The sequence below is a fragment of the Phacochoerus africanus genome, chromosome 13, assembly GCF_016906955.1.
Source record: "Phacochoerus africanus isolate WHEZ1 chromosome 13, ROS_Pafr_v1, whole genome shotgun sequence".
In the NCBI taxonomy this organism is placed as follows: Eukaryota; Metazoa; Chordata; class Mammalia; order Artiodactyla; family Suidae; genus Phacochoerus; species Phacochoerus africanus.
In genome coordinates, this window is record NC_062556.1 from 32,527,373 (window position 1) to 32,541,722 (window position 14,350).

The 14,350-nt window shown below is 37.4% G+C and overlaps 1 protein-coding gene across 2 annotated transcripts in view; it reads right to left on the reverse strand.

Annotated features, from left to right (window-relative positions):
* Positions 1-14,350, reverse strand: part of DIAPH3 (diaphanous related formin 3) — a 503,501-nt gene that overhangs the window by 110,900 nt on the left and 378,251 nt on the right. For both annotated transcript variants that reach the window (XM_047756273.1, XM_047756272.1), the window contains 2 exons: positions 5,852-5,947; positions 5,308-5,367 (listed from right to left, as the gene is read on the reverse strand). In XM_047756273.1, coding sequence (XP_047612229.1) covers positions 5,308-5,367; positions 5,852-5,947 — 156 coding nt within the window. The remainder of the gene's footprint in view (positions 1-5,307; positions 5,368-5,851; positions 5,948-14,350) is intronic.

Consider the following 14,350-nt stretch of genomic DNA (forward strand, 5'->3'; position numbering starts at 1 on the left):
TATAATTTGACTATGTTATTCTTTAGGCTCTTTCTACTTTAAAATAGGATGCAGTTTTTCAAAAATGGCAATGGCAGTTGTCAGCATTTACTACTTTGATAGATAAGCTTTTCTAGACAAAGACTGAGTGGTGGTGTCCTCACTGTTTTGAGAAAAGCCCTAAGGCAGTTAGTGCTCAGTAGATACCAGTGAACACCTTACACATTTCATAATTCTCCCTTAAGAAAAATTCTTGCTGTGTGGGAAAAAGGTAAGTCAAGAAGTAAGAGGACCCAAGACTGAGTAGATTAGGGAGGGGGTGATGGTTGTGTGTGAAGTTTAAATATATTAACAACAAAGCCTGTTGTGTGCCTCCCTTACAGTTATTTTGTGGGGAAATATGCTAATTCAAAGACATCTAACTAGCTTCACATTTAATTCTGACTTCACATCTTAGAGTGGCAGAGCAGCTGTGCCTGGAGGCAATACAATCTTATTTCTATAAAAATCTCTCAAAGCTCCATATATAAGTGGAAGAGTAAAAATAGATAATCAAATCCAAATTAAGGCTATTAAGAATTGATTTAGTGTAAAGATAATATAGCAAGATTTTGTTTAGGTTATGGATATTCAGTAAAAATGTGTAATACTTGTTTGCCAGAATTTTGATTATGTTTTATCTTATTTTGTCACAGTTAAATAGTTTTATCATTAGGGATTTTAATTGCATAGAGTTTATAGAATTTTTCTGATTACTCTATATCCATTTAGCTAAAAAAAAAAAAAAAAATCCCACTGTACCACTTAACGAAAAGAGAACCATCTAATGAGATGCAATCAAACTGCAGGCAGATGCATCATAAGGTGTGGCTGAACAATTCATATATGTGAAAGCTTTGTCACAAATGTCTTACAGAGTCTACACAGTATACAAGGGAAAAGAAGTCCTTGAAGAGAGCAGCAATTGCTGTACCCTGGGAACTACTAGTCACTCAGTGGTAATATCACTCAGTTTTATAAAGAAAAAAAGAAAACAACCAATCAAAGAATGAAAATGGGGGAAACCAAGTCCTTGAAAATCTTCTTCCAAACTTCATAATGTGGGCAATTCCCTCTCCCCATCTTCATCCTTTTCCTGCCTCTCACTCACTCTGTTACTCACCTGTGTTTGTTCCTAAGTCTCAGTCCTTGACTTGCATTCTCCCTTGCGAAAATTTCCTATGGATAATGCATCTGCTTATGCAGTGCCGTCAAGTCTCTGTGAGGGTCTCAACACCAAGCTCTAGACCTGGCTTCTCTCCTCACACCTTGCCAAGCTCTCTGAGTCTTTCCCCATTCCTTGCGGCCAATCCATGTCACCTTCAAAGTGGCTATAAAGTCCTTTCGATTCTTTCTTCTCTCTTACATTTGACACTTCAATTCCACACAAACTGCTCAGACCTGTCATTTTCCTGCTCAAAATCTCAATAGTCTGGAGCTCTTGGTCTGGCATGAGACTCTCAATATACCTATTTTCAAATAGGCCAGTTGATTAACTATGTGAACTGGAGATGGGCGCTTGCCATCTGGCTCTACACAGATTGAATCATGAGCCACTGTAGCAGCCAACCCTCAACACCCCCTGAAAGGAGCTTAGGGTGGAGATCAGGAGTGTGAGGAACTCTGTGCTCTGGGAAAACTGGCAGAACAGGTCTTCAAATAGATATTTTTAGGAAAATATTTTATTTTATTTTATTTATTTTATTGTCTTTTTTTGTCGGATTTGTTTCTGCTGAGAGCCATGGCAGGAACTCCCCAGGAAAAGATTTTCTGAGGCCAATTCTTACATCTCTTCAAATCTAGAAAAGCACTAAAATCCTTCATGGTGACATCTGCTCCTCATGACTAGCAATAGCTTTCATGAGACTAGCAGTTTCATGACTAGCTAGTCACAAGAGAGATTAGCATGAGACTAGCAGTAACTAGCTTTCATGAGACTAGCAAAATGCGTGCTTGGTTGCATGTACCTCCCCCTTCACCCAAATCACATGTATACTGACAATTCTCCCTGCCTCTTTGAAAGAATATTTCAGAACTATCTAAAATGCTGCGTCCCAGGCTACAGTCCTCATTTTGCCCCAATAAAACTTAACTCTCAACTTTTAAGTTGTACATATTTTTAGGTTGAAAACTAACACCTGAATATGGTATGATTTTATAAAAATGCATTAATAAATATTTTGATTAACTTGACTTATTTTCTATAAACTATAGAAAAACTTTGGATTTTAAATGCACTGTATTGAGTAAAGAAATGAGATGGTGCTCCATAGTCATTAGCAGATGCTTTCACTTATTTACTGTTGTTAAACTTTGCTTGATTAAGCAAGGGAAAGAAATTTAATTAATAAGTAACTCTCTGCTGCTAAGGAGTGAATAACCCAATCAAGATTTGCATCTGACCCAACAACCTTTGAATGATCAACTATATCCTTTTGATGACAGATAACATTTTAGAGAGAAGAGGAAATGGCTGGTCATGGCTGGGGTTTTAGCAACTGGTGTACTAAATCCCATTTATTTGGGTGATGCCCAGAGACTTGATTTTGCTCAAGATACACTAACCATTCTATTCAAGCCTAAACACAAATGTATCTGTTCCTTCAACACATCTGTACTAAGTATCCATGTGTCAGGCACCAGCCCAGGGAAGAACCAGGGTTACAGCAATAAATAAGGCAGAGACCCTCCTTTACTGCCTTATCCCCATCCCGATGGGATTTAGGAGTAGGGTAGCTGGCACTGAATGAGGGCGGTTTTAGGGAAATATGTGTTACAAAATGGGAAAACTATGGAGTTAGTAAGAGTGTATAAATGCTAATGAGAGCATACAGGGTTATAGGGTTCAAGCTGAGGTTCACAAAAGATTTCCTGGGAAGGTGTGCACAGGCTGCTGCTGCTGCTTCTTGTCTCACCCTTGCCCTCAGGGTTTTGCCTCATTTCGACTTATGCTTCCAAACTCTGCTTTGATTTCAGGTCCTTCGAGAAGCCAAGTTTGAACTTTCCTTATAAAAATCTGAATTGCTCTTTCAGGCTCCTTGGTATTCCAGAAGCTCGTGTGTTACTGTTATCTTGGCATTAAAGATATGTGGGGATTATTACTTGCCAGTCTCCCAACTGGATGGTGAATTCTTAGAGGGTATCTTTACATCTTAAGTGCCCAGAAAGTGCTTAATAAATTTTGCTAAACAAATGACTGAGTGAAGGTTTGGCAAGGAAAAATACCAAACATTTAATTTCTGCCTAGGTCATAACAGATAAAGCAAAAGATAAAACAGGTGAAGGTTTTAACCAAAGTATTTTGGGTAGGAGTTTGGAGCACAACACAAGGGCTGGATTAATCTGTGTGTACATTGGCTGTGCTTCTGAAGCCCATAGGAGTTAGAAATGTATCCTGTGACATTTTAACCCACAAATCTCAAAGGATACTTTACCAGGATTTTCTCATTCTGAAATAAAAGATGCTCAATCTCTCTCTCTCTCTCTCTATATATATATACACACACATACATACAAACATATATTATCTAAGTCTATATTTATATATAATATAAAATTTCCATGCTTTTAACAGAGCATACATTTATTAAATTAATATAAATATTTTAATAGAGTTTAGTAAAAGAAATAAGCTCTGGTCCTAATTTCAGAAGATGGTTAATCCTTGTAATCTAGCCTCAGACAAAGAGTGCTACCTAGTGGTTCAATCGGCAAACAGGGGAGGAGACACGCCAGAGGCTAGAAAACCTGTAGATGGTACATCTCAATAGTTCAATCTTGTGTCACAAGAGAAAACGATGTACACAGCAGCTCATCAGGTTGATGGGAAGAGGAAGAGGCAGTGATATAAGCGGTTGTAATCAAAGCAAATGATATGGCAGAGATTAAGAACTGGACTGAGAAGTCAGCCAGGCTGGGTTTTGAAACTTGGCCCCTGGACTGTTATGTAAATTCTCAGGCCTGTTCAATACTTGGTTATTTTTGACTTTGAAATAGAGATAAAAACATTGACTACCTGATAGGATTATTGAGATGATTAAATGGGATATGTATAAAACATTACAATATCTCTTGGCTTTTAACTCAACTCAGTAAGCCCAGTTAACTTAGTAAGCATTAGTTTGTTAATACTATAAATATTATTATTTTACTTAGGATGCAAACAAATTGAAAATAATTGTAAAAAATTCTCATCTATCTTTTAAAAATAATGAGATAATATCAACTACTACATATATACATAGAAATTATAAATATCACACCATAGTTTTAAACACATGAAAGAAAATGAGAAAGTAAAAGGGGTTCCATATTACATTTCAATCACACAGTTCAATTGTAGGGTTAGTATTTTCAATGAAAACAAATAAATTTTTAGAGATAAAAAGATTTCAAAATGAACTCTGAAACGTCACTTTTCTCTAAAAATACTCAGGATCCTTGTTGCAACGTCCTTAACCAAATTCTGCATTTTGCAATACTTAGTCTAATAAATCTATTTTTATACATACAGTTCTTAAAGATCAAGATGGTCATTTGAATTTTTGTCTACTTGTCAGAAATGTAAAGGGAAAACACAACAGACTATGAAATGTAAGCAGGACCCTGTAACACCTAACAGGGAGGGAATGAGAGGCAAAGTAAATAAAACCAATCAACACAAAACAGCATCCTGAGGACAGGACGTGGGCTCCATGGGGTTGGGTATTGAGGAGCTAGTGAGAGATTTTTGAAAGGAGTCAGACTCAGATAAATATTGGAGACCAAGTTGACTCACTTTTTTTTTAGTGAGGCTAGCATATCCTTCCACAATAATATCACATGAAGCTCACCTGTATTAAAGATTTTGCATACTGCTGGTCATAGTGCTTCATACCGTACTGGCAAGTATGATGAGGAAAGAGGTAACGATTCAATATTTCACACTGTATCTTGATGTAAAGCAAAACTGCTACTTAAAATAGTATTAAGAAAGCACAATGCTTTTGAAAGGATGCTCTGGACAACACTGAGCAGCAACATGTGAGGCAACTTCAAATAATAATAATAATAAATATAAAACATTCACTTGAGATCTGAAAGTAGAACTTTCAACACCACCTCAAAGCAATAATGGAAGGATGGAAAATAGCAGTGCACAATCTCGTCACAAAAATGTAGATCCACACATTTTTCCTATTTTTAAGTCATATTGAAACTTGAGAACTTCACAACAGCCTACTAAAATCACAGATCAACAGGATAAAAGGAGATAAGGAGAAAGAGCAATTTATGAATACGGTTTATTACCATGGTTACAAACTTTCAGAACAGGCCTCTGAGACATTGGACTGAGACTTTGCCGAATATCTGTTAAAAAAAATAAATAAAAGAAATTTAATATAGAGGTCTGTTCATCTCAAGAAATTTAACAGTATTAGACTTTTTTCAAGGGTAAGTATTTCTGGAGGCGAAGCAATGCTTCAATACCCCGAAATACTTGAAGTAATAATGTTATGACTTTTACTTTCCATTTAATTATGCTACTGTAAGCTCCACTGGGATAAGGTACATATGGTTCTTTAGATGAGACCTGTCACACTAATCAGGCTTTTCCAGGCTGAGTGCATTGATTTGTTAATGTGTTAGTGACACTGGCCAACTGGAACACTTCTCTCTCTGACACTTGTCATGGCAAGAGAAAGACTGAGCAAACTTATGAAACTTCTGGAGAGCTATTGCCCACAGCACTACATTCTTGACACATGACTTTAAAAGAATTACAAAAAGGGGGAGTGGGTTATCCTTTATGATAGTTCCCTAGAAAGTAACATGAAACAAGTATACTGTTCACCTTTTGGCTTCGGTGTCCTTTTCCTTCGGTCGCGGAAGGCAGCCCCCGACTGCAAGGCCTCCAGCAGACTATCCATCACTCCTGTCTCATCGCCCTCTGTAAAAAGAGATGCAGGGAGTTCCATCAGCCCTCTGGGTTACCATAGCAATGTCAAGGCATACAGAGAAACTGGTGATGGTATGGTAGGGGGAGGAAAGATCAGATGCCAGGACTAAGCCAGCAATTTCCAAATATGATTGGACTTTTAGTCCCTTATAAATCAAATCTTTTAATGAAATCTGTCTCATTAGTGCCTGTGCTACTGTCTACTAAAGAGACCCGAGTTTCATTGATTCACTTCAGAGCACTGCTTTTATAGGCTGGTGGCACAACAACTTTAAATGGAGTATGGTTCTAGTCACATCTGTGTCTCGGGTTATCATAAATCACATTTCCCTTGCAGAAATGGGTTATTTTCCAGGCACCGGCTTCTATTCTAAAATCAACCAGGTGTGGGAGAATGTTTCTGTTGTTGTTATTGAGATTCTGCTATCTAAACTTATCATACAAAATTATATTTCCAGGCTAACTTTTGTGAACACACTTCCAACAACCGGTTTTTCATGTTAGAGGAAAACTGTCCCCAGACTTTAGGTAACACATAACAGTCACTACAGACTTTTCCAGAATGTATGAAAAGTTTGTCTTCTATAATGAAAAATAAATCAAAAGAGGCTCTCAAAAATCTAAAGGATTGTATCACACATTACGATTGGTTTAAATTGATATTCTGAATGTAAGTGATGAAAATATGTTCACAGAGCCATTCTCTCTAAAAATCCAAGTATCTTATAATAATCATAGTTACTTATAGTTGTCAATGCTAAATCTTATTAAATGGTTTAAAAAAAGAAAGAAAGAAAGAAAGAAAAACTTCTGGCTCAACCAGAATTCATGGACATGCCCAAGACTTTTTTTTTGTCCCTTAGAGAGAAGTTATTTTCAGGCATTCTCTGTGAAATTGTGTGGCTGGTATAAACTCACGTCTAAAGTACTAGAAAACTATTTTCCTCTATTTTTTATTTCTTTTTTTGAGACGCAATCCCTTTACAGGGAACAGATGACAAATGAATGCAGTAGAGTACAAATAACACACTCATTTACAGTTTATAAACAGATATACAAATATAAATATGTACCGGCCCTTTTCCATCTGCTTCTATTTCATTTTTAGAAAAGTACTAAACCTTGTAGGTGTAATCAGAAAAAGTGGGTGAGAAATAGAGCATTTAGAGGTTGTTAATATACATGTAAATTTAAGCCGAAAGTGGCTGGATGGTTATTTTAATTAAAACGCATTAAATATTTCAGAGACTTTAGTAATTATCCAGCCATCTTTAAAGGTTTACACTCAAACTCAACTATATTTTTCCTAAAAAGAACTGCAGGTAAAGCTAAACATTTAAGGTTGTGAATACATTTCGTCAGTAGAACGAAACATTGAACTTCTCTTAGTAAATGTGCTGTTGGTGGTGGTATTGATGTAGTGATTGTGAAACCATGGTATTCGAAGCCTGAGCAGATGGGTAAACATGTTGATGTTGTTGGCAACAGAGATGCTTGCTGTGGGAAAGGAAACACAAATATGGAGTGGGAGAAGGAGAGGGAGAACCACGAAGCACTGGATTGTATCTAATGGCATCAGATAAACTTAAGCTTTTAAAAACTTTTTCTAGCTCTGAGGTCCAAACAACCTGTAAGTAATGATACTACAGTAGCGATGAGCACACCTGGCCCTGATATCTTGGTTTCTAAATTTTATTATTCTCTAATAGGAACGAGAATACTTAGAAAAATGGCTGGTTCTAGGGCTGAGATCAAGAAAGTGTGGGAGTTCCTGTTATGGTGCAGCAGAAACGAATGTGAGTGGTAAGCATGAGATTACAGGTTTGATCCCTGGCCTCAATCAGTGGGTTAAGGATCCAGCTGTGGTATAAGTCGCAGAAACGGCTTGGATCCTGTGTTGCTGTGGCTGTGCTGTAGGCTGGCAACTGTAGCTCGGATTTGACCCCCTAGCCTGGGAACCTCCATATGCTGCAGGTGTGGCCCTAAAAAAAGAAAGAAAAAGGAAAGTATCAAATGAGCCAGGGAAATACTGTTGTGTCAGAAAACAAGAAAGTGCTCAAAGACAGGTAGGGATATATCAAAAGGTCAGAGCAGCCAGGCTGAAGGGTAGCCTTGGACAAATTTAGGACAATTTGAACACTGAGTAATGATAAGTAATGATAAGAATAGATTATTACATGTTGGGAGAAGAATCATGCATCCAAATTGATACCGAAAAATTTTTAACAAATATTAAATATGGGGGAAGAAAAGTTGTTTAAAGAAGAATGCCAAATAGATGTCAAAGATATAAAGAGGACCAAGATCCATTAACATAAGAGATATAGCTATGAGGGAAACAGAAAACTGACCAATTACAATTCACACAGTAAAAATTATTTAGGCAGCAATCATCAATGGTTACAAAGACCATTGGATGTAAGGTTATGGAGGAACAAGATATAGACAAATCTAGTAAATATCACCTTACCCAAATAATCAAATTTCCCATCACCAGTAATGAGATACATGGACAACAATTATCTCTGAAGTGATGCAGTGAGATGGACACAATGCAACCTGTGTCACACTCTGCACAAAAATATTTACCCTGAATCTCAACCTGAGGAAACAATCATACAAATCCAAAATGAGAGACATTCTGTGAAACAACTGGCCTTAGTTCTTCAAAATCATCGATGTCATGAAAGACCAAGAAGGAGAAAGAGAGAAGACAAGGTTAGGGAAGAAACTTTATAGGTTAAAAGTGATTAAAGAGACATGACAACTAGATGCGACATGCAATCTTTGATTAGCGCTTGGGGCATAAAAAAGTTATTAAATGATATCAATGGGTAATTAGAGCAATTTTGTTTTGTTCTGTTGACTATGCTTGTGGCATGTGGATGTTCCCAGGCCAGTGACTGTACCCATGCCACAGAGGTGACAACACTATGTCCTCAACCTGCTGAGCCACTAGGGAACTCCTAGAGCAATTTAAAAATGTGCTAGATGTTAAATAATTATACTGTACCAATGTTATGTTACCCGAGTGTGATAACTGTATTATCATCAGGTAGGATAGTCCCACTGTTATTAGATGCTGACACATTTAGGCTCATTAAACAACTTACATCACAGTTCCACGTTATCAACTTCATGGTTTCAACATACTGTTCTATAGACAGAACACCCTTCCCACTCTGTTCACCAAGCTACCTCCTCCTTCTCCTTCAAGGCAGATAACTGAGACTGCCTTCCTGACCTATGTGGGCTGAACTGTGTCCTAATCACGTGTGGTACACATGGCAATAAATCCTGTATAATATTGTTTACTTGATGGTTTCTACCACGAGACAATGAGTTGGTCGAGGGGTGTGGGGATTGTGGTTTTCATTTATCTTTAACAGCTCACAAAGAAAGTGTTCAGCAATATGTGCTGACTAGATTAACAAATGAAGCACTAATGTGGTCGGCTGGAAGGAGTTACCACATAGAGAATATAGGTCACCGATGGGGAGGGGATGTGCGGGGGCCCATTCCTAGCACCACTGTACACAACACGGCATTGTTTCTTCCTTCACTGGTCTCACATATCCATTCAGTTGCCACACCTTGCTCATCACATGTCAATATCTCAAAAATTGACCCATTGTTTCCTTTTCTGACTAAACTTCACGTCAGTGGTCCAGAATTGAAATTTTTTCACCTGAAATATCACAAGTTGCCTGAAGTCACATTGCTTCTAGTTTCTCCCTAGTTCTAATGCATCCCATACAGCACTAAAGCAGAACCATGACCCCTCATCACAAATTTTCAATGTCACTTCCCACAATATAAAGTCCCAACTATTTTACTTGCCCCTGACACTTATTCCACTTGCTTACTGAATCTTATCTCTGATTTCCAACATCACAACCTGTTCTTCAGCTAAAGGCAATGGCCTGTGCATCTCCACAAACATTCTCTCTCCCATCCATCAGTCTCCATGTGGAACTTCTATCCCTGGTCTTGTTCCACAGAGCTGATGGCTTTAGCCTTCATTCCCCATAGGCACAATGGAAAGAATACAATACTGGAGTAAGAAGACCTTCATTCTAGTCTGAGCTGTCAACTGGCTACATAATCCTTCTTAACATGTGTAATAGAGATGATACCTATCTAGGGTTCATGCGAGAATCAAATGGGATCATAGAAATGAAAGTACTTTGTGAGTTGCTAAGTGATATAAAAGTGTAGGGAAATAAATTCATAAATAAACTCTACAATATAGTTTAGGAAGTTTATGTAATATGTGATTATTGTGTTTTAAGCATTGTCTTAGATACAGTGTAAATAACTCTGATCAAGAAGTAGTAGACTCTTAATTCCATGTATAAAATGGAGACATAAAATGAAGATATTATTCCAAACGCTAAAAATGCATTGAGAATATTTACTCATCACATGGTTACTAAGGGCTGCTATGCACTAGAACATTAGGTCCAAGAATGAACAAGCAATGTTTTCTGCCCATAAGAAGCACAAAAGTTTGTTAGGTATGATGGCAAGAATCTATTGGATATGTAAGTACTCCTAGTGAATTAAGACCTGGTGAACAAGCAGGAGTTGGCCATGGCAGGGACTGGGGAGGGAACAGCATGCCCGGCAAAAGGAATAGCAGGTACTAAAGCAAAAGTTATAGATAAAACACAAGTGAGATATAATAAAATACTTAAATGCCTCATATTTACATCATTCTAGTACAAACCAGAGAAATAAAAATTAGCCATTTTTGTTGTAGACTACAATTCAGTTTCTTTAACAAGTCAATTTATATTCAAAATATTTATAGCCTCACTCCTGCTAAGAAAAACCTCTTGAATAAAGAGACTAGCTGCAATAGTCAAAACTGTGCTTTGTATGAATAGCATATCACCTTGCTTAATTTGTAAATCATATTTTAAAAAGTCACACAGCATCAAAGGAAATGGAGAAGGGAGAGTTAAAAATGAGACTTTTCTGAAGGAGAATCAAGAGGATGTGGAGCCAGGCAGAGGGTGGAACTGATAAGGAGATCATGTGGGAGACGATCAGGCTATAGGACAGAACAGTGGCCAAGGAACTAAAAGCAAATCAGCTGGGATGGACCATTTGCAAAAAACGATTGTGCTGTACTTCACAGACCTGTTAGAGGGTTTGCATAAAATTGTGACAGGTATACACAAATAGCAAGCAAATTTAAAAACAATTATGAGTATAAACCTATAATATTGTCCAACAGGAAAAAAGGAATATGAAGTGGAAACATGAAGAATATTTACATTTTTGTGGTATTATACACACTGGCTATTCTTTTGATCATGAAATGTGATATAAGCATAATGTGAAGACAGCAGACGTAAAGGAGGAGGGGTACATGAGGAGACGGTAAGTGGGGAGAGGGCACACAGGAACTAAATATTCAACCACTTAGGAACTCTATGTCTAAAATGAAGAACTGACAAATAGCAGTCTCAGAACACACATACATATATATATTGCTATGAGCCTACTGTATTGCTTTAGGAATCTGCATAAATCACATCAACAAATACAAAGAAACTGAAAGATTCCCAACATGAAGAGACAACCAAGGAGGAGGAGGAATGAGGGAGAAAGAGGTTGATCTTTGACCTAAACGTGCTTTCTTATGACAGAGGGAAGAAGTCAGGTAATGAATGGTCCAGTACAAAATAATGAGTATTGTGATGAAAAGCCCCACCAGGAAGGATACCTGATACGGGGCAGAGGGAGAAGGGACAGCAGTTACAGAAAGCCTCCTGGATACCTAAGACTTAAAGAAGTTTTTACATTTGCCAGAGCTTCCTGAAGAGGGTAGGCCCTGCAGAGTTCACAGAACAGCTGTATGGGGGACATGAAACACTTGGAGGAACTGTCCAAAGGAGTGAAGGGCAAGGTACCAGTGAGGGTGCTGGGAGGCGATGCTGAGGAGGCAGGTAAGGGCCAACTCATCAAGCACTGAACATGCCAGGCTGTGGAGTCTGGGGCTTACATTTAAGGGAGCCATTGACTTGTTTTAAGTGAAGAAGTAACATGGTCACATTTCTACTTTAGATAAACCACTCTGAGAAGAGATAAGACAAAGGGCAAGGAAAATAAGCAGAAGGCGGGCTTGGTGATTTTTTTTCCCCCTACATCCATGGCATGCAGAAGTTCTCAGGCCAGGGTTCAAACCCACACCACAGCAGTGACCCAAGCTACAGCAGTGACAACAATGGATCCTTAACCCACTGAGCTATCAGGGAACTCCTTAGTGATTTAAATGTGGGAAAAATGTGATTGTGAGGGCCCAAGTAAAGAACAGAAATTGGTCTGTATGGATGTATGAAAAAATGAAGTTGAGTCTAATTTCCAAGTATCTGGCTTGACCAACTGGATATATGTTGGTATTATTAACCAAATATTGGATTATTTTTGTTTCATGTTAGAATGGGCTGAGCCAGGAGGATTCAGTCTGGATAGTTTGTGAAGTTCATGAGATATCCAGCTTCAGGTGATTAAAGGTATCTAGAAGGCTGATGGTTTCACAGCTTTAAAACTTAGGCAAGAGGAATTGGTTACACTAATAGGCTGATCTTAGAAACACAGTGGTCAAACTTGAAGCTATATAAAAGAACATAAGCATAGTGAAATGGTAGTGAATGCAAGTTTTGAATTGAAACAACCTGTATTTAAGTTCTGGCTTTCCAATTAGAAATCATTGTGACTTCAGGCAAATTACTTAACTTTACTAACCCCACCCCTTTTTCCCCTCAACTTTAATGTGTGACTAATAATAGCGCTTACCTCATATGATTATTGGGAGAATTAAAGGAGATAAATCACGTGTAACACTCAGCAGATTGCCTGGCACATTATAAGAACGTAACAGTTAATCTCTGTGTGGTCACTATTGATATTATGTTAGAGCACGACCTCTGTTGGGAAGGGTGTGGTGTGGATATAAGAAAAGAGAGCTGAGAGGAAGCCATGAGACAAGCTAATCCGAATTTATTGTTCATACGGGGAACCAGGTTTTATTGGCTTTATTTCATAATCTAGTTCAGTCTTTAACTTTCTAGAACAAAGCTCAAAATACTACTTAACCCAGACAACAAAAAGACAGGAATAACTTAGAACGTCTTTGAACTTGTCTTAATCTAGATGTGAAAGCTGAAAATTTATTTGAAATCAAGGGAGTTAGAAAGCCAATGTTCACTGAGATTTCACTAATAAAATGATAATTAGAACAGTTCACTTTTATACTGTAATTAAATGACTAGCTCAACCATGAGAAGTGGAATTTTACATTAAAAAACCTAATATTTTAACATTTCTGTTTTCTCTCTATTGTTCATTATTTGCATAACTCAAATTCAATATATTTCCTGTTACTAGAAGGAAAAAATTAGAATCTTTTACAAAGAAGGTTTTTTTTGTTTGTTTGTTTTTCCCCCTAAACAACAACAACAAAACCAATTAAGCAAAATCAAGGAGTCAAAGTGTTGGGACTAAATCTTGGCTCTTACTAGTTGTATGCCCCTTAAAGACCAAGGTGTGTTTCTCTATTTCCTCATTTAGAAGAAGGGGATAATAATTATATCTGTCTCAAAAGGCTGCCATGAGGATTAAGTGGGGTAATATATGAAAAGAGCTTCGGATACTACCTCACATGTGGTAAGGCCTCAATAAATATTAGCTATTTTTTTTAATATTGTGGTGATCATTTTTATTCACTAATATGGCACACACCACTGAATGGCAAATGTAACATATTCATCTCCTACCCTCTCCTTGTGTGCTTCAACTACAGAGGCTCGGCATGTTAGACCCTCATCTCAAAGCTCCCTTGAAGTGAAGCTGAGGGTGGCCATATGATGCATTTCCTACTGACAAGCCATAAGTGATCATCTGCATGGTGTTTCTAGGAATAGAAGAGGCCTCTCCCCTCTTCCTATCTTAAATATCTATGGGAGATGTGAGAGCTGTGGCTGCCATCACATGTTGCTACCCCTTCTTGCTACCTTGAATGTGCTTGGACTTGGAACTGTCATTGCCACTCTGAGCACAGATCATGGGGCCATTTTTATAGTTGCTCTGGATAAAATACAAGACTAAAAATATAAATAAGTAAATAAATACAAATATAAAGCTTGAGTAAAAAATATTTTGCAGATACATATGAATGTGCAAACCATAGTTATTATGCTATTTATTATATTGTATCCAGATTGTAATCTAAATTATTTCATGTCTTATAAGTAAAGTTGTGGAGATATTTATAAAATTAAGAATATTTCTTATATGAACTCTCCAGTCTTAAAAAAAAAAAAAAAGTATTGGATGTCATGTATAAAGCATGGTTCTATTTTAATTATATAAACAACCAGGGAA